Here is a 22,279-nt window from a genome sequence, read left to right as displayed (position 1 = left end):
CTGTCAGAACAGTTCACTGGCACCAATTTAAAATACAGTCTGGCCCATCGTTCTGGAAAGCTCCTGAATCTTTAGGAACAGACAGCTAGCAATTTGCTCTTCATAAGTGTCCTGGTTTTGGCTGGGATAGAGTTCATTTTCTTCTTAGTAGCTGGTACAGCATTGTGTTTTGGCTTTACTAGAGGAATAATCTTGATGACACACTAATGTTTTGTTTGTTGCTGAGTAGTGTTTACCCCAAGTCAAGGACTTTTCACATTCCTTTGCCCTGACAGTGAGGATGTGCATGAGGAGCCTGGAGGGACCATGGTCAGGGCAGCTGACCTGATCAGGCAAAAGGGATATTCTATACAATAGAGCAACATGTTCAGTATATAAACTGAGGGGAACTGTCTGGAAGCTGCTGATTTCTTCTTGGGGACAGGCTGGCTATCAGTCAGGAGGTGGTGAACAACTGTATTTTAATCATTTATTTATTTCCCTTGTGTTTATTTCTCTCTCTCCTTTCCATTACAGTTATATTCACTATTTCAATTATTTTTATTATTAGTGCTATTAGTATTAATCTCTCAACCCACAAGGCTTACCTTTTCTTTCTGATTCTCCTTCTCCCCAAGGAAGGTACACATAAGGAGGAAGCAGTTGTGTTGTTCTTAGTTTCCCACTGGGGCTAAACCATGACAACAAGCTTACAGTCATCACTAGTCCTGAAATATACCCCTGTTTCTTACCTTATGTTTTTCAAGCAGTGACTGAACCTCTTCCTTGGAAGAAACAATCATTTTCTGGTCACCAGCCATTTTTTCTTGGCCTGTTTCTACCAGGTCAGCCAGGTCCTGCAAAGCCCGCTCATACTGCCTCTTAAGAGCCATATTCTGATTCAGATCACTCCGCCTGGATCCAATGATCATCAGCAGCTCATCATACTTATCCTGGGGTGCAAAGGGCAGTGATGGTGATTCCTATTTCACACCTTACATGTCTTCCTAGAAGCAACCTCACTGTCCCTGCACTTTCTGTGGATACTAGTAGATTAACATTTATTTCCAGCTCAAAAAGACTTTGCAGATATACTGACTTCATTGATAAATTAACTCACCATTTAAAGATAGAAAATTAAGCAAGACCTGCAACTCTTTAAAGTAGCTGCAGCTGGGGAAAAAGAAATAGCAGAATCCCAAAGGCTTAATGTAAATAGCAAAGATTTGGCTTAATGCATCAAAAAATAGTGACTACCGTGCAATGCACGTGCTGTTTACATTTTATAATGCACAGCATTGCACAGATTCCAGCATGGATACAGACCATAGGCATCTCAAAATGAGGTTTGTTTCCTTCTCCTTCCCCAGAATCTTGCTGGTAGCCAGCAAAATACATACAACTTACCATAAAAACCAAATCAAGCCCATATTTTTGATCTATACATGACATTTGAACAAGCAAAACATCTCTATGATTGTCAAGTGCTACAAAAAAGTGGCCACCCTCAGACTGCAGCTGGCTCTCCTAGCCCTAAACAGAAAATTTTGAGAAGCAAAACTGTCAGAAAAAGCTGAAGGAAGGCTTTTCTAAAAACTGAAATGAAGGGGAGGGGGCAAATAACGGCACATAAACTGAGAGCAGAAAAACCCAAAAACCTCCAAACAAACCAGGAGGAGACGCTAAGACCAAAAGGATAAAGAACTGGGCAAAAGACACATTTCTTAGTGATTTATTTCTTAGTCATTCATTTTAACTGATGTCACTGTCTTGTTGGATTAGTAAGTTTATGGTCCAGTTTCATTTGTTTTATTTGCTTCCAATTTATTATGTCACTGTAAATGGTAAAATTCAGTCATAAACCTTCTCCTTAATACTTCCTCAAGCATTCCCCTGCATCAGCCAAACTGCTCAAAAAGGAGTTTCAACAGGTTTACAGAAGTCGTGAATCAATTGCCCACATATATTGACATGTGAGATGCTCCAGCAAAAGTAGAACATTTCCAGTTTCAGGTCTCACTTTTACTCTCTATCCTCCTTTACCCCCTTCTTTCTTTGAATGACAGGATGTGGGACAGTACTAAACCACAGAGTGTGAGACTCTGGTGAGAACAGCGATGAACCTTCAGCAGACAAATTTATGTTTACGTACTTCACACCATCTGTGTGAAAAGGAACTGGATGAGAGCTGAGAGAAAACACGGTTTTGTAGATTTTTACAATTAATACTGATCATATCAGAGATGTTAGAAAATCTGAAGAGGCAAATATGTAAAATAAGGTGAACCAGAGAGAACATAATCTTTTAAGACATGCTGAAATTCCTTTCAATCTCTTTTCCTAAACTGCCTTATGAACAATAAAAAGAATCATTCCTTTGATATCACAGGTGAGAAAGGTGATAAGATGGATAGGTCTAGGATGGAACTAATGAACCATACCTGAATTTTAGATAACTCTTGTAGCGAGGGTTGGTCAATTTGTAGCTTGTCTATACGCTTCTTTAATTCACTGATTCCAGCATCTAGTTCCTTTAAACCTTCTTCTGCCTGCAGTATGACCTGTATATGAAAATTACATTGCTTAGTTTTAAGTTTAAGTAACAGTAGTGTATCTGGCCTATGATCATATTCTTTTCTGCTTGCAGTACTAGTCACACCTTCAATGTGTTGAAATTTTAAAGGATACTATGAAGAAAACATATTAATTAAAAGTTGGGAGAGCCCAGTTTTTTCCTTAACGTTAAATAAGCTTATCATTATTACTTTTTAATAACAAGCTGTTTTAGTATCATGTAAAATACTATGCTTAGGTTTTTTTTATGCCAAACATCACTATGAACTTCCATGCTTTTAACTATATAGCAGAGGCCCCAAAGAATTTTTTTTTTTAATGTAACTATGTCATTTCAATAATTTTTTTTTTATTAACAGTCATTTCTGTCATCTCTGAGCAGCAAGTAAACAACCATCACAGCAGAACCCACGTATGAAATCGAAGAGCTGGATGTAGTTCCCTTTCAAGACTGGGATGGAGCCAAAATTACGGTCAAGGAAAAAGACTTGTACCTCCCCTTTCGCACCTGGAAAACTAACTTAAGAACACAGGTTGGTATTTGCCAAGTGTTGGAAGGTGATGAGTTTTTCCAATGGAAGCTACAAGTTTCCCTAGGTCTCTGCTGAAGTAACATGTGCAGATTATAACAAAGTTAAAAGTGTTAGGTAGGTTCCTGTACTTAAAGTCCTTTGTTGAGGCCCTTTCTTGGAAGCTTCTGATCCAAATATTTTTAAACTATATATTTGAAGTAGAAGTCCTGCTTTTCAGCAGCAAGGAGTTTGCACAATACAGTCACTAAACTTCCATTTCCTGCAACTCAAGTTACCAGGTTGATTAAGGGCCTTATTTCTACTTTCCTCATCACATATTGAACAAGCAGCAATGCTTTTAAATTTGATTGTCTTATCAGCCAAGGGAGATTTTCTGAAACAAATAGTTTCACTTGCTTTTGTTACCACATTGTTTTCCTAGCTGGTAGTTAAATTATTCATACTGGAAATAAATTTTTGCCAATGTTTGGCATCACAAAAGATAGAAAAGAAAGTCACAGTGTGACCTCTATTTCATAAAGGAGACATAAACTCCTTCAAACTTTGAATGTCAGGTATATGGAGTCCAATAGTTCTGTTTAGCTGAAGGATAAGTTTCTTCCGTTCAGTCACTTGTTGGCACCAGACATCACTAACAAGAAATATCTACCAAAAGTTACCCTTAGCAAACTTCATTCATGTTTCTCACTGGCAAAACAAAAACAAGAAAACGGGATATACTTTTTCATATAAATAATTAATTATGCATCACACCATTCCCGATAAAGAAATTATATTTACTGTCTTAAATTGAGTAACATTAAAGACATCATTATAAACCAGTGAGCAGGAAGGTGCCTTTTGTTCTTAATGAAGTTTATAGTTGAACAATTTAGAAAAACTCTGGACTTTTTTTGTTTATACAAGTTTTCTTTTTTTCAAATACTGCCCAGTATAAACATAACTAGGTACTAGTTCAGCTGGGGAGGTGAGAGAGACATTTGGCTAGTATTTTTTTGTTGTTGTGCCTTTTTGTTTTATTTACTTATGTATGTGTGTAGTACACTCTTCGGCATACTCATTTTCCTATACTTCATCTAAACATGTATCTTCTCCCATTTAAAGTAACTGTTGTCTAGAATCCGTTTATACTTTGGATAAAAACTTTACCTCTTCCCCTCTCCCCAAGTGACAGATACATGCTCGTACCTGCATTTGTTCTGTTTCTGGTCTGTCAGCTGCCTCTGCTAATTTCTGTAAAACTAAGTATTTGTTATCGGCCACCGATGTAAACATGAGCTTCAGATCATTCTACAGGAGACAAAACCAACAAATTATAGCCAGTTGCAGCACAAAACAACTGAAAAATATTCCATGTTTCAAAAAGTTTAAAGCTTTAAATATTATATAGTAGCACTACAGCACAGAAAATATTCAAAAAGCACCATAATTAGCCAACGCAAAAAAATTAACTTTGCTGAAAATCTAGGTATAGAAACTAAGAGCTAGAGTGACTCATTTAAAACACATCTCGTGAATGCACTTCTACTTTTGCCTCCCAGTTAAATAATTATTTACCAATGATCATTACCTCCATGTAACAAAAACATTCTTGTGCAGTTTATTTGCGCAGTTATTAAACCACGTGTGATTGTAAACAAGCTCGATTTTACTTTTTAAGGCAAGTCGTTTTAATTACGAACTTGAGAAAATATAACACATAAGTAAACAAAGCCTCCACTCATTACAGGGCTCACCGCAAGCTAAAACTTTTAGAATATTTTATCAGAACAGACACAGAAATATTACTTAACAATTTTGCTGAAATACAATCAATTATCTTTTTCTTCCACTCATTTCAACAGAAAATTATCAGCACATTTTTCTGAGACTTTCAGCATTACATAAGAGGTGCATTAATGATTTAGTATTTATTTTACACTCATTAATTATTTTAAATACTGAAAATCTCTAAGAATAATGCAATGAATTCTGATCAACCTTGCTATAATCAGTAAATGGGAATCTTTAATTGAAAAATGGGAGACTGCAGAGAAAAGATTATGGAGTTTGAAAGGAAATCTATGACCCTAATCGAAAGATATGAGAAATACTTTTTTTTTTTTAATGAGGTTTTTAACTATAAATAAAACATACTGAAGGGCTTAATATATTATTATTATTACTAATATTAATAATAATAGGAAATAAGGTAGAGACCAAGTAAGATCTGAAAGCATTTCTGAATTCTGAAAGTGCAGATTTCTCCACTTATCAGCATTTTTTCATACTTGCACAACACAGACTTTCTTTTATGTAATGCCAGCAGGGTGAGACAGCACAGAAAGATTGTTGTGACTTTATAGTAATTGCATGAGTTGCAGAAGCCTTCTAGTAGAGAGTTTAAATTTTGAGTAATTATTGCAATATCAAATTTTGCATAGCCTGAGAAATTTGATTTTTCAATAAAAAAACCTGTGACAACTTTCTTCTTTCTATTTGGTACCAAAAGTTCACAGCCTTTCTATCCCCATTTCACGTTCACCTCATACCTTGAATGTGATGATTTGCTGGAGCCGTCCTTTCATCTGGTGGCATCTCTGGTTTACCACTGACTCCAGTAAGGTCAGTCTTCTCAGGAGACAATCCAGAGTGTCTTCTATAGTAACCCTCTTATCACTACCAACAGGAAGTATCTGAGCAAACAAATACTTGTTCTTGTCCACTTCTTCTGTTATGTCTTTGATTTCTCTGGCAAGGGACTAATTTTGTAGGAAAAACAGAAGTGACAATGAGACATTCTGGAAAGCAGGCAAACATCGCCATAATCACTGTCAATTTTGCAATGACATAGTGAATTTTTCACATTGTTGCTATTCACACACACACTAGAAAAAGATGGCAGCTACAGTCATCTCTGATAGTAAAAAGATTCCATGCTCCAAGAAAAACAAGTGCTGGAACAAAATGATGTAAAGCCACAGAAACATCCGGGTTGGGTTAAAAGCCATCTAGTCCAATCTTCCTGAAGTAAATACGGACATCTTCAACTACATCAAGATGCTCAGAGCTCTCTCAAACCTGAATTTTAATGCTTCCAGGGATGGAACATACACCACCTCTATGGACAATCTGCTACAGCATTTCCACACACTCATTTTGAAAAATTTCTTCCTTGTATCTTGTCTGCATCTATCCTCTTCAGCTGAAAACAGTTATTTCTTTGTCCTATTGCCTCTCCCTCCCACCACTCAATTCTTTCTGCCTCCCTCACTCTTAATTAATGTTGATGAACCTCTGCTGTTTCTATATCCCAGAGCATCCCTCCCTCTTCTTCACTTTGTTTCAATTTCAATAACGTGGTCTTTGCTAATATTCAGAAAAGATGTAAAACAGAACAAAAAGTCTGCTTTCTGCAACATTCTCTACACAGTCAACTGCAGAATGCTGCAGTTACATTGAGATTACGTCAGTGACATGTCACTTATCCAGGATTTTAACACTTTTGTTCTAAACACTACATAAAATGCACACTTATTGGCAATTAAAAGGAAGTCTTACTCCTGGATTCCTTACCTCTTGCTTGCAGATGTAGGTTTCTGCTTCTTCCTCCGGCAACAGGGCTGTAGCGACAAAGACTTGCTCTTCCACGCCATCCAGCCACACGGATGTGGCAGTGACACCATCATAGAGCTTCTGCTCAAGATGCAGGGTCTCCTCTGCCCGTCCAGCCTGGGCAAAGAAACCAGAGAAATCCAGCAATTTCACTGTTAATGTGGCTTTGCTCTAGGACAGGTGTAAAGACAATTGAGAATTACCTCAGATGAGACATCTTCAAAGGCCTGATTCAATTCAACCAATACTGGTGACACCAAGGATTTATCTTCGCCCTGTGACTCCTCCTTATACAAAGGCATTCCAGGTATTAGTCTGTTTGGTCTGCTATAAAGCTGCTGAGAGAGAAGCACTAATTAGTATGCATCTACCAAATGTAGGGCACAAAATTCAGCTGAATTCCCTACTAACCAAGGCTATCTGCTAATGCTCATGGTCCTCCCACAAATGCTCCATGTCATGAATATTTTGCAAAAATATTGCTCAACAGGAGGTTCGCTAGAAATGCAGGATTAATGCTTGCATCCAGAATTAAAAAATACAGCTTTACCAAAAATATAGTCAATTACTGTTTAAGTAATACAAGGTATTTAGTACTTTGGAAGATGATCAATGGAGTGTTATACAAAGAAGAGCGGATTTGGGTCTATTAACAATAAAATAGAAGATGTATGTTAATATAGACTTTGGTTTTCCCCCAGTTTAATTAATGAATCCCCATTTCTTTCAGGAGAAATACTGTGCCTGAAATTCCTTACCCACTGAGATCAAGAATGGAATGCAACCAATAAATTCAAACTGAAAATAACAGTCTTCCTCTAAGCTGTTGCGAGAATAGCAATCCATTCCAGAGGGATGATTTGTTACAAAATTATCCTGAGTTACATAAGTAGATAAACATTTTGCCTGAGCTCTTTCTTCCTTTCGATTTAATTACCATCATGGTAGTGCAATTCAAATCACTTTGAACATGAGCAGTGCTGGTGCCAATATTTAACAGATTTTAAAGGTGTCACAAAAATAAATTTTTCCGTATCTCATGCATTAACTACCGCACCTTAATGGATCTACATATTGTACCCCTTGTTGTAACAACTACTTTCAAAAAGAAAATGGAAAGAGAATTTTAAAAAATGTACCAGCTGCTCTTTTTCCAAAGCTTTCTGGAGCAGTCTCTGCTTGGTACTGAATTCCTGGTTTAGGCTTTCCCACTTCCTCTTCATCTGTTCTTCAGATGATGGTTTCTCACCTTCTAAGACCAGTTCCTCAGAGAGTACATCAGGTTTCTCACTGAATCAGAAGATGCATAAAGGTTTAACAAATACAAAAGTTATAACCACTTAAAATTATAATTTTTCCATAAGGGAATTCTATATTTAAATTAAATGCTACTTTTAAAAACTTTGACTTGATTGTTTTGGCTTTGTTTTTCCGATTGTAAGACAAAGGCAGGTTTGAACAGCAAGAATTTCTCAACTGATGAAATAAAAAGTACTTTCTAAAAGACTAGAGTTGCAAGTACCCTAAATAAGTAAAAAAATCCCCAAACCAGACTGAATATATACTACACTGAAATGGAACCTATAAAGAAATTTTAGTTCAAAGCATGAATTAAATTAAACATTTTATCTGACTCCTTCCTCACCTCCTTTCTCAAAATGGCAGACAATTTAATGCAGGACAAGCATATGAGTTTAGGTTTGGTAAACAGTTAATTATATTCAGAATTTTCTGTTTGGTGGGTAGAGGTTTTTCTGTTTTTTTTTGGTTTTTTTTAATTTCTATAGTACACTGTCACTTGACAGAAAGAAGTCTCAAGCAGAAGGGGACTGGTTAAGTACTTTCTGGCATTAGAATTAAGGCTTCAAAAGGAAAAATGCTTGCTAATTGTAGGAAAAATAAAATTAAGTAAAGAGTATCTCATCTGGAAGACCTGGTTACAATGGCAGATACCAATGTTTGAGGTAGATGTGATTCACACACCAGTTCTGGGCCATAAAGTTACAGTAACTGATCCACTGCTTGTCTCATGAGTATAGGTCATCTTTAATTTTAGTGTGATTCCTGCTAATAAGAGGAAAGGGCATTTTTAAATGCTGAAGGTGATCTATTATCACAAACCAGTTTGTCTAACTGTATTATCAGACCCCTGAATTATAAACCAGGACTCCAGTAGCTTAGGTACTGTATAAAAATGATAAAACAAAACTTAGAGGACTATGAGCAGAAGAGGGATATAAGCATAGGGATGACAAAGCACAGCCATAGAAATTTACTTTTTGGAACAACACATGGAAGCATACCTTATAGATGGGCCTTCAGTAGAGCTTTGCTGCGTTAGGATCTCTCCTCCACGGCACGCTACTGATCGAAGCAGATTCTTCTGCTCTTCTAGCTCTTGTTCCAGCTCCTAGCACAGCAAGTTACGAAAACCAGAACAAATCTCAAACAGATTGTTTTTTGCCGTGGAAGGACATGTCTACCTTGTTTAACTGTCATGCAAAGTTAGCTGAGCTACTTCTGAAAATTACTTGCTTGAACACCAAAAGTGGTCCAAAATCTCCAGCCAGGGACACAGAAAAATTTGGTACATAAACTAGATTACTGAACTAATTACTGAATACAATGAAGTTTCTCCAAGTTACCCTAGTGAGAATATCTTCAAATCATTCAATACAATATACCATGTCATATGTTTATCTTTGTATAAAGACAAAGTCATTATTTTGAGTATTATCATCTCTCCACAGAGTAACTTAAACGGTAGATTCAATTTTATTCTACTGATGGACAGAAGAAGTATTGAGTGATAATGTGAATTGACCATGGTTACCCAGGAAGTCTAGCCTGCCTGACTGTTACAGATGTAACACAGGGAACTCAGATTCATGTAAGATCATCCTTACAAAAGCAGTGAGTAAGAAACACGGTAAAAATTAATATTTCAGTGAAAATATTAACAAGAGTGGCCCAGCTATAGGATTAAGTGCAATCTAAAGAAGGGAGTAAAAGAAAGGCAAACCACCAACTTTCTGTTGCTGCAGGGTACTCTGCTGCTGCTGTGAGCGAGTAGTTCTTGCTTGAGCCAGCCATTCTTGAACACTGGGGCTTTGTGAGGAAACGAAATCCAGATCACTCTCCTCCTTTTCTTGTAAAGATCCCTGCTTTAAGAAAGAGACATTAAGATTTAAAAAAGTCTCTTACATTGTTAGGGAGAAGGCAGGTTCAGCTCATCTACGCAAAACCTCTGAAGTTGCTGGCTCATGTCAATTCTGAAGTGAGCAACAACTTTAGGTTTCTGACTCTTACTGGTTTCTTGTTACTAGCAAGAAAAGCATCCCTCTAAACGTGAAAATAAACACGCGTCATTGCACTTAGCAGAATCAGAGACCACAGGCCAATGACCTTGGACTGATGTATTTCTAAAGACTGTTCTGCTACTAAAAACCAGCCTTGATCCGTAAAGGAGGGTGCAGCTTTACCTGGCAATGCAGGGATTCAGTGGTTTGTTTCAGCCAGTTTTTTTTATCTAATTAAAGCAATTTTTCCTGTCTAACTGAAAATGAGAAAATTCTGGTTGTCATCCTGGTCAATATTTATTTATCAGTAAGTACATAACTCTATGTTCAGCAGAAACACACTGGGTAAACAGCAGATGACATGATATGAACAGCAGAGAAAGTGAGATCAAACCACAGAATGTTAGAACAGCACAGCAAAAGTAACAGCTCCTTCCATTCATATTTCCATCATGCTTTTCCAACATGAGTGATTAGACAGGTTTTCTGTGTAAGCAATCCGAAAAAGAACAAATGCCTTAATAGCTCAAAAAATGTTTTATCAACTTCTTGGCTTCCAAAGTCTATGTTGACTGTAAGTTTCAGTAATTTTAGCAGCCAGTGCATTCAAGTGTAGGTATTTTAATATACCTTATGTTAAAGACAGACTTGTAGGTATGGATACTTAGACATACATGTCTCTCTGGATTTAATTAATATTACTTGCAGTCATATGATGACTGTAGAGCTTGCACCATTTTCATTTTTCTGAAAGCTTCAAGATCTAAAGCTAGGGCTTAATACCTCTCCCATTTTGTCTATGTATTCCATTTTTGTAGGATTCATACTATGCTTATGATTCAGCTTTTATTCTAAATAGATTAAGACGGCCAAACAGTTCGACAACAGGCTCTCCAAAACACAGACACTCTGCCTTCCAGATGATGTTCCAAATCGGACAGGGACCAGCATGGCAGAAGGTGGGTGTGGAAATCCCACTTGCCTCACTCACCTGGTCCTCCTTATGCCAATAACTGAGATGGACCTCTGCAACCAGTGACCCTGGCAACAGCCACTGAAACAGCAGAGTTTTGCTAAGTAGTAGAAGGTTAGGTGTAAGATTTTAACTTTGGGGGATGATGAGTGTACTGAAGTTGAACGGACTGATTAGTGTTAGAGGATATAAACTGTTAAAAGAAAACAAGCCAGAAGTACTTGGTGCTGGAAAGAACCACTAGCCATTGCTTTATGAAATAACTTTGTTTTACTAAGGTTTCAGTTTGCAGGTAAAGTCTGATACTTTACTTTGTAGGAACAAGTTTCCGGAAAAGCTGAGGTAGCTGGAGAGCGAACAATATTATTACAGTATGTCAGACTGGGCAAAGAAAATAGTATGTGAGAAGTAAAGAAGGTCTGGAATTACAGCTTTTCTATTACAAGTTAGGAAACAGATAATCTCTCTGTAATTTGTCGGGGAGGAAATCTGCTTAATTTTATATACTCTAGGGATCATAGCTACTTAACTTGTAAATTTTTTTAGAGAACAGTACCTAGTTCTTCTTTGCATTTGAGCAGGCTGGTTGATTTCAGTTTTAGGTACCTTTTTCTCTGGGAAGAGGACTGAGAAGATATAATTTTGGAGTTATACTGAGGTATATAATTAATAGTCTCATAGTTCCTGCAATAGCAAGGAGCATAAAAGGGATTGTGCATTTGTGGGTCCAACGAGGTTTTGCAAATATGCTACTGTACACACTTTTTAGATCAAAAGTATTTGTGAACCAGATTTTATCATTGTCATATTACAGAATGTAAATTTGAAAAAACATTTGCTTTACAGTTGCATTTTCATTTCAAGTCTGTCTGAAGGAACTGCATTACATTTCCTTTAAAAAGCCAGGGAAATAAAAACTTGAACCTGTCATTCCCAGCTACCGTCCAGTCTAGGACAGAAATAAATGGAAAATCCCTGAAGAACGTTTGGAAGAAATCGATAGTTCAATGGATTTCAGAATTACACAAACTTATATGAAGCATATTTTTTCTTGTGAAACTGAAGTCATTCCTCCCCTACATGTCTTTTGCAATAAAAAGTAAAGAAACACTATCTGTTTTGTTGAGCTATTTTTACTACAGAATCTGTTCTACTTCTTTGTTTTTCAAGTAGTCTGTTCAGTTTCATTGCCCCTAAACCAGAGAATTAATAGTAACAGACACAGTATTTTGTGTTAAAGTGCTACCTTTGGAGGGAGTATAGTCCGGGACAGTCCTGCTCCAGCATGTTTCTGACTAGTTTCACGACTTTATTTTATGAATAAAGAAGCTGGTCTCCAAGTCACCTTTTCCATACCACTAGTGACATTCATTAACTAAAATCAGAGGAAAACCAAAATTGTTCCAAGAAGGTCAGAGAGTCTCACACTTACTCCTAAAAAGCCTTGTGCACAGAAATAACAGAAAAGCTGAAATATGCTTCATGGAAAATATAGCTCAGTCTTTATAATAGTCTTCCAGTGCCACTTGGGAGGTCCTTTCTTTTGAGAGGAGGGTGGGCTATGCTTCCAGGCAATTACAAGTTTATCAGAACATCTGGAGATGTGTAAATTCTGAGTTTTTTACATGCTGTTAAACATGTTTACAAAAGTCCTGTTAGTTTCTAATGTTTCTCAGAATTAATACTGGCATTGGATAGAACCTGGGGCATCTGATGCTCTTAGCCTCAGTCCTCAGTGTTTGAAAAATGGCATTATAGAACTTCACATTTGAAAAAAATTGCTCAGTAAAAATTAGATGATGCTATACTGCCTATGTCTATTTTCTTACATGATCTGTAAATGAAGTCAAAGAAAGGCTTAAAATTCATAAAGTAACTTGAGTCTTGCATTTATGCACCACCTTAAATGATTCAAATTCTACATCGGGAAGCTATTTTGTCATTATTTTTAAATATTAGAAGATCATTCCAAAAATCCGTTTAAAAAGTTTAAGTAAACTAAATCACACCACTGGATTTTAAAATATTGTAAAATCTAGCAAAAATCTCTGTGATGCCTTTTCACTTCACATGTAATATATGAGAACAAATATCATGTGCCCACATGGTGTTGATAACTTTTCATTTGCCTAGTCATGATGTTTATTAAGCAAGAATAACATTGAAGTTGCTTCATCTTAGAGGCAATAGGAACAAATACCTGGGTGTTTACTTTCTTTTTTATTTCTCTGTTTTTCTGAAATTATGTGAAGTTTTAAAGCTATGCAGTTGTTTTGGACTAAAAATAGTTCTTAGAACATCAAGTGACTTTTCAAGCTAACCTCTCAGTAGACTTTAATCTGCATTACAAGCCATGAATCTTTGAAGCTTATCATGTTTAATTTGCACAGCAAAGCCAAGAAAAGAAGTAAAAGAAAAGGGGGGGGGGGGGGGCGGGGGGGGGTGGGGGGGGGGGTGAGTCACAGCAGGGCAAGCAAATTCAAAACCAGTCACATTACATGGTTGGGTTTCTTGTATGTATTCGGCTCTCCACATGCTAGTTTGACCTAAAGAATGACCAAAAGCAACTGTCAATAAATATGAATTAGTGGCAGTGAGCAGACCAAAGCTGCTAGGAATAGAAACCTAGGGCAAGACTGAAGTTAAATGAATTTTTGCTTATATAATATTTTATTTGGTATAATGATGCCACTAAGTATTAGCTGGAATTAAAAAATCTTCCCTTATGTCATCTGTTCACTGTTGTGCACACTGTAAAAAAGCACAATATTTAGGATCATTATTTGATTGGGGAGAGTAATCCAGCTCCAGACCATACACAACCTAAACTGACTGGAAACAGGAATAGACTGTATCCAGACCAAGCTAATCATCTATCTATTTTATTACTGTCCTTTCAGTGAAGATACTGAGGTTTGGACAGATTTACCATAAAGCGATGTTAACTTGAAAATTATCAACTAACGCTTTCTAGACAGGTCTTTAATTTGGAGTTATAATTCCATCTACTAACTAAAGACGAATAACTCAATGTGAATCAGTGCAACACTTTCAATCTTGTTCCCAGTAGCCTAAAGCTGCTACAAAATCCCCAAACTCCTGCCCACCATGGAAACAGCTGGAAGGAGCCACTCACCCGAATGTTGATCTGTTTGTCGTGGAGCACTCTCTGCAGCTCCAGAAGGCTGCCCTTCAATGTCCTGAGCTTCACAGCCAGCTGCTCTGCCTCGTCCTTGGTGTGAGCCTTCCCCTCCATAAGCAAGTTCTCGTTGTGCACAGACAACTCTGACAAGGCTACCACCTTCTGTTCTATTTCAACCAACATGTTCTGCAGCAGCAAAAACAAAGACCCAAATTCATACATTTTCCAGCACTTGTCACGTTTTCAGGCAAGACGACCTGTGGCCTACCTCACCCGTTGCCAAACTAAGAGAAAGTCAGATTGTCATTGCTTTGCCTTCCAGTCTCATTCAGAGTTCTTTAGAATATGCTTGAAAATTTTTCTATTTGCCATTTCAGTTTGCAACCTTTTTCAAAAAAGGAAATTAAAACGTTACTTGAAACAAAAAAAAAATTGTTGTAGAGGAGTTGCTCTTTATTTGCATATTAAAGGTAAGGATGGCTAAGGAGCTAGATTGACATCCATTAAGGACAAGAAATGAAGCACGCAGCCAGAGTTACTTCTTTCCTCTTCTTTCATTTACGTGTAGTCAAGTGCTTCCTACCTCCTCCTCTGTGTTGCTCTGGCCGTGTTGATAAGCTTCTCTTCTCACTATTTGCTTTTTCTGATTGGTGCATGATGGACTTAAGGATTTCTGTATAATCCTCTTTAGTCTAAAGAGAGACTTAAAGTGACAAATCTCTGGCATGTTTATTCTCAAAAGCTACTTTCCTGACATTCCATTAACCATTCATGTATTAGAGACATCGTGCATATTTTGATCTCCCAGATTCCATGCTCTAACGAGTCTTGCTCAAAAACGTAGCCTGACATCAGATGCTTTTGCTTCCATAGCAACTGTCAAGAATGAATTTAGAAATATTTCTCCTGAAGGAATATGTGCAGAATAAGATTGGCAGAGTCTCTAAAAAGTGGAAAAAATATATAAAGTTTACTGCATTAAAATTTTAAGAAGCAGCAAAAGAACAGCAGTATTAACTTTTCCATGAAGTTAACTTTTTGAGTTTCCTACAGACGATATTAGAAAAAAAAATACTGCATTGTTAAAGTTCATAGGGTTTATCTACATACAACAAAGGTCTCTCAAGGACAGGTAATGAAAGAACTCTTGAGACTAAGCAGACTGAAAACTTAAATGATGAAGTGTTGTCAATGAAAATTCTTCAGACTTGCATGAAGATTAACTCTCATTTATCCTAAAATAATTGAGTTCCTCAGTCTTTAATAAGAAAAGGTGTATTTTGCCCATCTGTCTCTTGTCTCTTTTGTAATTTTAATTATAATGATCATATAATTCTAAGCTATTATTTAGAAATAGAAAATACCCACTAATTTGAGAACCTGGCTGCTATGAATGATCTAAGTCTTGTTAATAAAAGTATCTGCAAAAACTCTTATTGCAGCCACGTGTCTTTCCTTGGTTGATTTGGTATTATGAGTTAATTAGAATTTAAGCCATAAAACCAGTAAATACTGATGATTATCCTTTATTTTTGCACGTATGTAAGGATTATTCCTGAAGAAAACACAGCACTATCCCAGTCATCACTGCTAGTGCCAGTATGTTCTTCAGCTGGAAAAGGATATGTAGGAAAGTATACTGCAGGCGTTTCCATACCTATCAGGTGAGCTGTTCAACAATTTCAGCTTGAGGGGAGCAAAAACAGTAAGTGAAGCAAATACAATGCCTTTAAAGCTAAACAAAACTATATCTGAAAGGCGTGGGACTTCAAATCCTTCTGCAGTCAGGACATTATGTTTTCCTGCTGCTATGCTCACGTGTGCTTTCTCAAGTGCTGTTTGTACTCTCTAATGAGAAAGCCTTTATTTTGTTTGCTCCTCAAATATTTGAGGAAGCTTACCAAGCTTATAGAATACGCTAAAGACTTCAGAAACTTCACAAATATGCTGGCTCCTTCACCTCGATAACTGTCTTAATATTTTACCTGACAATCTACCAGCTGTGCTTCCATGTCCATAGGTTCTTCAGCAGGAAGCAGAGTGGTGTCCAGAGTTGCTCGGGTACTGAGTAGCCAGTGGTCAAGCTCATCAGCTTCACAACGGTACCTCTGAAGAGCCTGCTCTTGCCGCTGTTCTTCGAGCTGCTCATTCAGTTTTTCCTGGAGGTACAAATTATATTTTACTTTTTAGGAGAAATAAACCATAACAGTCACTTTTAAAAAGTTGTTCCTGTCTATTTTGCATAAATCCTACACAGGATTTCTAAGTCATAGTAAGACCTAACTTTTACAAATTATTTCTTTCAACTGATGACTGTCTTTCTGATGACCGAAATTCTGTTTCGTTACTTTATTTCTACTTTCTCCAGTAGAACTCTGCTATTACATCTTTCCAAAGGCGAGGTCTTCTCTGCCTCCTTTTGCTGCTCTCCTGTGGGTTTCCCCCCACAGAGATTCAGTTTGCTCAATCAGTACAGCACTGTTTGCTTAGGGAGAAAGATGCACATGAAGAAAAGGAATACACGGAGCTGAGAATGGGTTGCAGGGAAAGGAGAGCAACTTTGCCTTTTTTGGCAGCAGGCTGCTAGTCAGCTTTACTAATTCTCAAGAGAGGCACAAGAGGGGGTACTTCAAGGACCAAATAAAGTAGGGGTGGGCCCGTGGTACAGTCACATGGGTAAAGAGAAGCCTGAAGAGCTGTCCACCTTCTCTGGCCTCTCAGAGGATCCCTGAGCCATGGGGTGTGGATGGACATTAAGCTTCTATGGCTGCTGCAGCATCAGCATCACAGCAACACAGATGCCCAGTGTTTCAATAAAGCAGACAGAACTCAGTTTCTCCATGCAGGAAAAGCCAATTCTTTATTTACACAACTCATTTTTATGCAGTTTTCACAGACCCCGTGTCCAGCTCCGATTGCTAGTAGTTTTCTTGACACTCAATTCATTGGTTAGAAGGTGTATTTGTGTGTACATGCTATGACTCTTTTACCCAGGACTTTACATATTTCTTTGTGGATTCTCATGGGACAGATGCAAGTGCAAACTTATCTCCCCTACTAGAATAAGTTGTTGTGTTAACTGCCCTCATTCCTATGATTTTTCCTTACGGGAACTTACAAGCTCCTACTAGCTTAGCTAGAGTAGCAGGGCCTAAACCATATTTTATAAGACCTATCTTTTATAATATCTCTACCTGTCTGCAACACCCCGGGTCCATCCACCAGCTCACCCATCCATTGGAAAGACAGGGAGCGATCAGCAAGTCTTGCTCACCCTTTAATTGTCCCATATGAATCTGAAAACTGGCTGAACAGCTGTGGCCAGGCAATGGTGATCAATGGCACAAAGTCTAGTGAGTGGCCGGTAATGAGCCTCAACAAGTCTGCATATGACACAAAATAGGAGGAGTGGCTGATAGGCAGAGAGATATTCTGCCATCCAGATGGACCCTGAAAGGCTATAAAAATGAGCTGACAGGAAGAAAGGGAAGCGTGAAGCCCTGTACCTGCAAGGGAGAAACCCCATGCACCAGTACAGGCTGCAGGCTAAGCAGACGGGAAGAGGCTTAGCAGAAAAGAATTTGGGGGCGGGGCGGGGAGAGGAGGGTGGTTCCTGGTAGACACCAGGTTGAACATGACCCAACAATGTGGAAAAAAAGTCCAGTGGTGTCTGAGGCTGCTTGAGGAGTGTTCTCATCAGGATGAGGGAGGTGATCCTGCCCCTCTACTTAACACTGGTGAGACCACACCTGGAGTACTGTGTCTAGTTCTGTCTAGCTCCCCAATACGAGAGAGATATTGAATTCTGGAGAGAATAGAGGGGATTTTGTGAATAAGAAAACAAATAGGATGGCCAGTGGATACTTGTACCAGATAATGTGAAACCTAAGCATGGTGCAAATATTATGGAACAAGGGGAAAAGATAGTATTGGATCTGGCTAAGATGGAGTTAACTTCATTGCAGTCTAGACAGTGCTTTGCAGCTGTGGTTAAATCTGTGTTGATAACACAGCGATGTTACGGCTGCTGCTGAGCACAGCATAAAGACTTTCTATCTGCCCCTCACAAAGGCCAATAGGATGGGGGTGGGCAGAAGGTTGGGAGAGGAGGAGATAGCCAGGACAGCGAATCCGAAATGACCAAAGAGATACTGCACATCAGATGAGATCACGCTCATCAATAAAAGCCCAGGGAAAGGGAGGGAGGGGCATTGGTGGTTATGATGTTTGTCTTACCAAGAAACACATGTGGAGCTTTCAAGGAAAGTAGCTAAACATCTGCCTGCTGATTGGGTAGTAGCGAATAAGTTCCTCATTCCCTGCTTGCATGCACAGCTCTTCCTTACCCTGTTTAAGCTGTCATTATCTTTATCCATTAGTCTTTTTGTCTGCCTTCTATTTTTAACCCATCTCAGTAGAGAGGAGTGAGGGTGGGTGTTTGGCTGCTGGCAGGGTCAACCTACAACACTTGTTAGGGAAATTCAGACTCAAACATTCAGGGCAACTTCCTTGCACAGAGAGGGGTTTGCACAGCTTTTCTGCATGCTCAATTTCAGTAAAAAAAATTAAATATTGCTGTTAGAATAATTTAAAGAATAATGATAGTTGTTAGGTGTCTTAAATAATTCAGACCTGAACAGTTCTCAAACGCTAGTTACTTAAATTAAGTCCACAGAAAGAACAATATTACCAGTCTACACCTTCAACAGCAAAATATTTTCATTACCTGTTTTATCTTTATTTCTACATTTACTTCCCTGGGGTGTTCTGGAAGATTTTTTTCTGTGAAATCAGAAATCTATGAAGTAAACAGGTTAAATTACTGAATGTTGTCTACATACCACATATATTTCTTAGCCAGGATTATTAGAGAATACTTGTGGTATAGTGTCAAAGATCCCTAACCACAGTTAAGAGTAATATATTTGATTCATGTTTTATCTTAAAATTATTAGTTAGCATTTCCTAAGTACTACCAAAATGTTTGTTAGATCCTTTATGGGGTGCAAGATATAAACAGCTAGACCCTTTATTCTACTTCCAACCCCTTTTTTTTTAAATGAAAAGCTATTTTTCTTCTGGAAAGGAAAATCTTAGAACAACTTACTATTTTAAGACTAACAAAGATATTTTTTAATCACCTGTTCACTGTCCCAGGGGACTGGATAGAACTAAAGCAGCTGAAGTACCCTGAGACTCTCCTGTGATCCAGTGTCTTGATTTAACCCCAGCCAGCAACTAAGCACCACACCTTAGATCCACACAGCCAATTCTCACTCTGCTTCTCTGAATCAATTGATGGTGGAAGATATGAAGGCAGTAGTTGCTGTGTTTGTGAATTCACAGCTGCAGTTCTTAACAGTACAGAAATAAAGCTGCCCTGCAGTGTTCAAAGCAGCCAAACTGTAACCAGCTTTAGCATGATTGCATGTTCCCACCTGTATGGGGGCAACTGTATGCATGTTCCCACCTGGATGTATGCAGCAACATTCCTATCTGTAAAGGGCTTGTAAAAATCCCCTTAGTATTAAAGCCGTTTTGGTTGATAGGCAAAGAAATAAAGGGGTGTATCTTCCATGAAAAAAAGTTTGCATGCAAATCACAGGGAAGATGAGCGTAGACAGCAATGCAAAGATTCGGAAGAGGAGCTGTTTCTTGTTTTAAGCTTTGCCTCTTCTCCTGTCTTGCAGCTTGGAGAGGTGACTCCTCCAAAGTTTACTGTAGATAATGTGACTTTTAATATCTGCACTTAATTTATACACACACATCAATATATATATAGAGTGCATATATATATATATCCAGAAGAAACTTGGAATGTATATAATATATGTGTGTTCCAAGATCTTTCTGGCTGCTTATCACTTAGCATTAAGAGGAGGGACTCACTAAAAAAAGAACGGTAATTTATTACTGAAAGGAACTGTGAGAAATATGCAGAACAGAAAATTACTTTTTTTGTAATAGTGGCTAAAAATATTGGTGATGTTTTTTCTTGTACCTCTAATAGCTGTCGTTTTCCTGATGCCTTCATTCGAATTGTGGCCATTCTTTCTGCCAAGACTGTGAGGGTGGACTGCAATGCCATTTGATCAGCACCTTCTGCATCCAGTGGTTCTGAAACAAGCTCCTGGGCCAATGATGTCTGAAGCTCACTGATTTCTTCTTGCAACATTAAAATCTCATCCATCAAAGCCTATTTAGAAATGAGAGCAGAGAATGCATTTGCTTCATTTACCAGCAAGAAGTATTTTGGGAGACACAGACTAAATATAAAATTCAAGACAACTATCCCAGGGGAGCACCAGGAACATAGAGTAGAGCAGAGCATCACTACCAGTATGGCAGAGACAGTATTCCATAATGACTGAGTCCTGCTTTTAAAGGCTTGAGTTAGGATCATGTATCTGGTTACTTGAATATGGATTTAATTACTCAAACATACCCCAAGGAATTATTTTGGAAATTAGAAATTTATTCTTCCAATAAATTATCTGTATGGCATTCTAGTATTCATAGTAAAGATAATGAACAAGTAAGGGAATATATTCAATAGATGTATGGTACCATCCTCCTATAGGTATCTTGAAAACTGGTTCATAGGGTAAGAGTAGGAAGTTATTTTGCACCATGGAATAAATCTCTGAATATTTACATCCACTGCTGGATGTTCCTTGTCCACTTAGAATGTTCTAGGCTGGAAGCTAAAACATGCCCCTATTTTTCACTCACAAACACACTCACTGGCCATACCAGATAGATTCAAGATATCAGACGGAAGGCTTAGGTGATTACAACCTAGACATATGTCAGATGCGTTACTTAATAAAGTATTCTCTTATTATTCAGATCATTATTTCTTGAGACTTCCCTCGTGAGGGAATTTTTGTGTGCTTTTGGTACATTTTGTTTAACAAGGTGAAAAATATATTTTGATTAATATACAATGCATCAGTATTGGTTATGATCTTAGTAAATTTGGCAACATTATAAATATTCTTCAGCAATGATGCTGAAGAACAGTAAGTACAGCTGCCATTGGAAACAATCTTGGACAAAAGCTTTTGCTGAAAACTTCAGTTGGACTCTTATGATCTATTTCTTTCAAAAAGGCTCCTTATTAAAAGAATCCCCATTATACCACCTTTAGAACAGCAGGAAGCCCAGATAGGCAAGACATACAGTTAACAGAAAAGGTTCATGCAACAAATGCATATGTTTGAGTTATCCAGCCATGAAGAAGGTTACTGTCTAAAAAACAGAACAAAAGATATGCAGGCAATGTGTATGCTCCCTCTCCTCCTCACATAAAAGACTTTACCTGATGTTCAGCCATCTGGCTCTCTGGGCTTTTGGCCGGTTCCAAACTCTCATTTAGTTTAATTTCAGTGGTTTCCATTTTTGTGGATATAGACTGGAGTGTGTCCTGATACTTCTGCTGACGCTCAAGAGCTTCATAGAGAGTACGCTGCTTTTCACTGATCTGAAGAAGAGTGGAAAGTATAAATTCTGACCTCTGACACAGGATTTGCTATTTAGTCTGCTTCATATGTACCTAGGCTTAAGAGACTAAAGCAAAAAAACCCCAAAACTTGCAACAAGCTTCCAAGAGTATAAATTACAACGCAGAGCACACATATTAAAAATATTTATTAACTTAAATTTTATCAGTAAAATTCTAGGTTCTGCTGCTTAAAAGAAATGGACATTAATAAAGCAGGGAAAACCTATGCACATTCTCATACATTATTTTAAATTTCATGCACTCAAACATGGATGTGCATTATCTGCTAGACACATAGTTCTTAATATCCCATAACAGCTACTGTGCCTCTGAAAGGAATTAAAATTTATAGCATATGATCAAGACTCTGACCATTTTCAAAAATCACTGAATGATTATGCAGCAAACCCATACAGAAATGTGTTGATTCAGTATTTGGAGAAACTGGATTCTTGGGTCTTTTTTGCCGACTCATCCAGCATGACTAGATATCCCTACTAGATTATGGAACACAGTCTGTCAATAGCCAATTATTTCTGAAGACAACTATCAGCTTTAATGACTCTTATTTTTATTAATGGAGGTCCATCTTGCACAGGCTTTCAAAGAACAAAAACAGTATTTCACAACAATTCAAGTTACCATCTGAAAACGAAAAACCACAGAGAAGAATATCAGCGA

The 22,279-nt window shown here is 37.8% G+C and overlaps 1 protein-coding gene across 23 annotated transcripts in view; it reads right to left on the bottom strand.

The window, feature by feature from the left end:
* SYNE1 (spectrin repeat containing nuclear envelope protein 1) overlaps positions 1–22,279 on the bottom strand; it is a 301,821-nt gene that overhangs the window by 69,100 nt on the left and 210,442 nt on the right. For 13 of the 23 annotated variants that reach the window (XM_058419844.1, XM_058419842.1, XM_058419838.1 and 10 more), the window contains 13 exons: positions 21,416–21,577; positions 20,096–20,290; positions 16,080–16,253; positions 14,089–14,280; positions 9,710–9,844; positions 8,984–9,090; positions 7,820–7,970; positions 6,884–7,018; positions 6,642–6,797; positions 5,618–5,827; positions 4,275–4,376; positions 2,421–2,540; positions 732–932 (listed from right to left, as the gene is read on the bottom strand). In XM_058419844.1, coding sequence (XP_058275827.1) covers positions 732–932; positions 2,421–2,540; positions 4,275–4,376; positions 5,618–5,827; positions 6,642–6,797; positions 6,884–7,018; positions 7,820–7,970; positions 8,984–9,090; positions 9,710–9,844; positions 14,089–14,280; positions 16,080–16,253; positions 20,096–20,290; positions 21,416–21,577 — 2,040 coding nt within the window. Of the gene's footprint in view, positions 1–731; positions 933–2,420; positions 2,541–4,274; positions 4,377–5,617; positions 5,828–6,641; positions 6,798–6,883; positions 7,019–7,819; positions 7,971–8,983; positions 9,091–9,709; positions 9,845–13,450; positions 13,499–14,088; positions 14,281–16,079; positions 16,254–20,095; positions 20,291–21,415; positions 21,578–22,279 lie in introns of all 23 variants that reach the window. The other 10 variants (XM_058419840.1, XM_058419848.1, XM_058419858.1 and 7 more) reach the window with 4 other exon arrangements.

This window comes from Hirundo rustica, chromosome 3 (genome assembly GCF_015227805.2).
Source record: "Hirundo rustica isolate bHirRus1 chromosome 3, bHirRus1.pri.v3, whole genome shotgun sequence".
NCBI classification, from domain to species: domain Eukaryota; kingdom Metazoa; phylum Chordata; class Aves; order Passeriformes; family Hirundinidae; genus Hirundo; species Hirundo rustica.
Note: the sequence above shows the minus strand (reverse complement) of the source record. Positions and strands in the feature narration are given on the sequence as shown.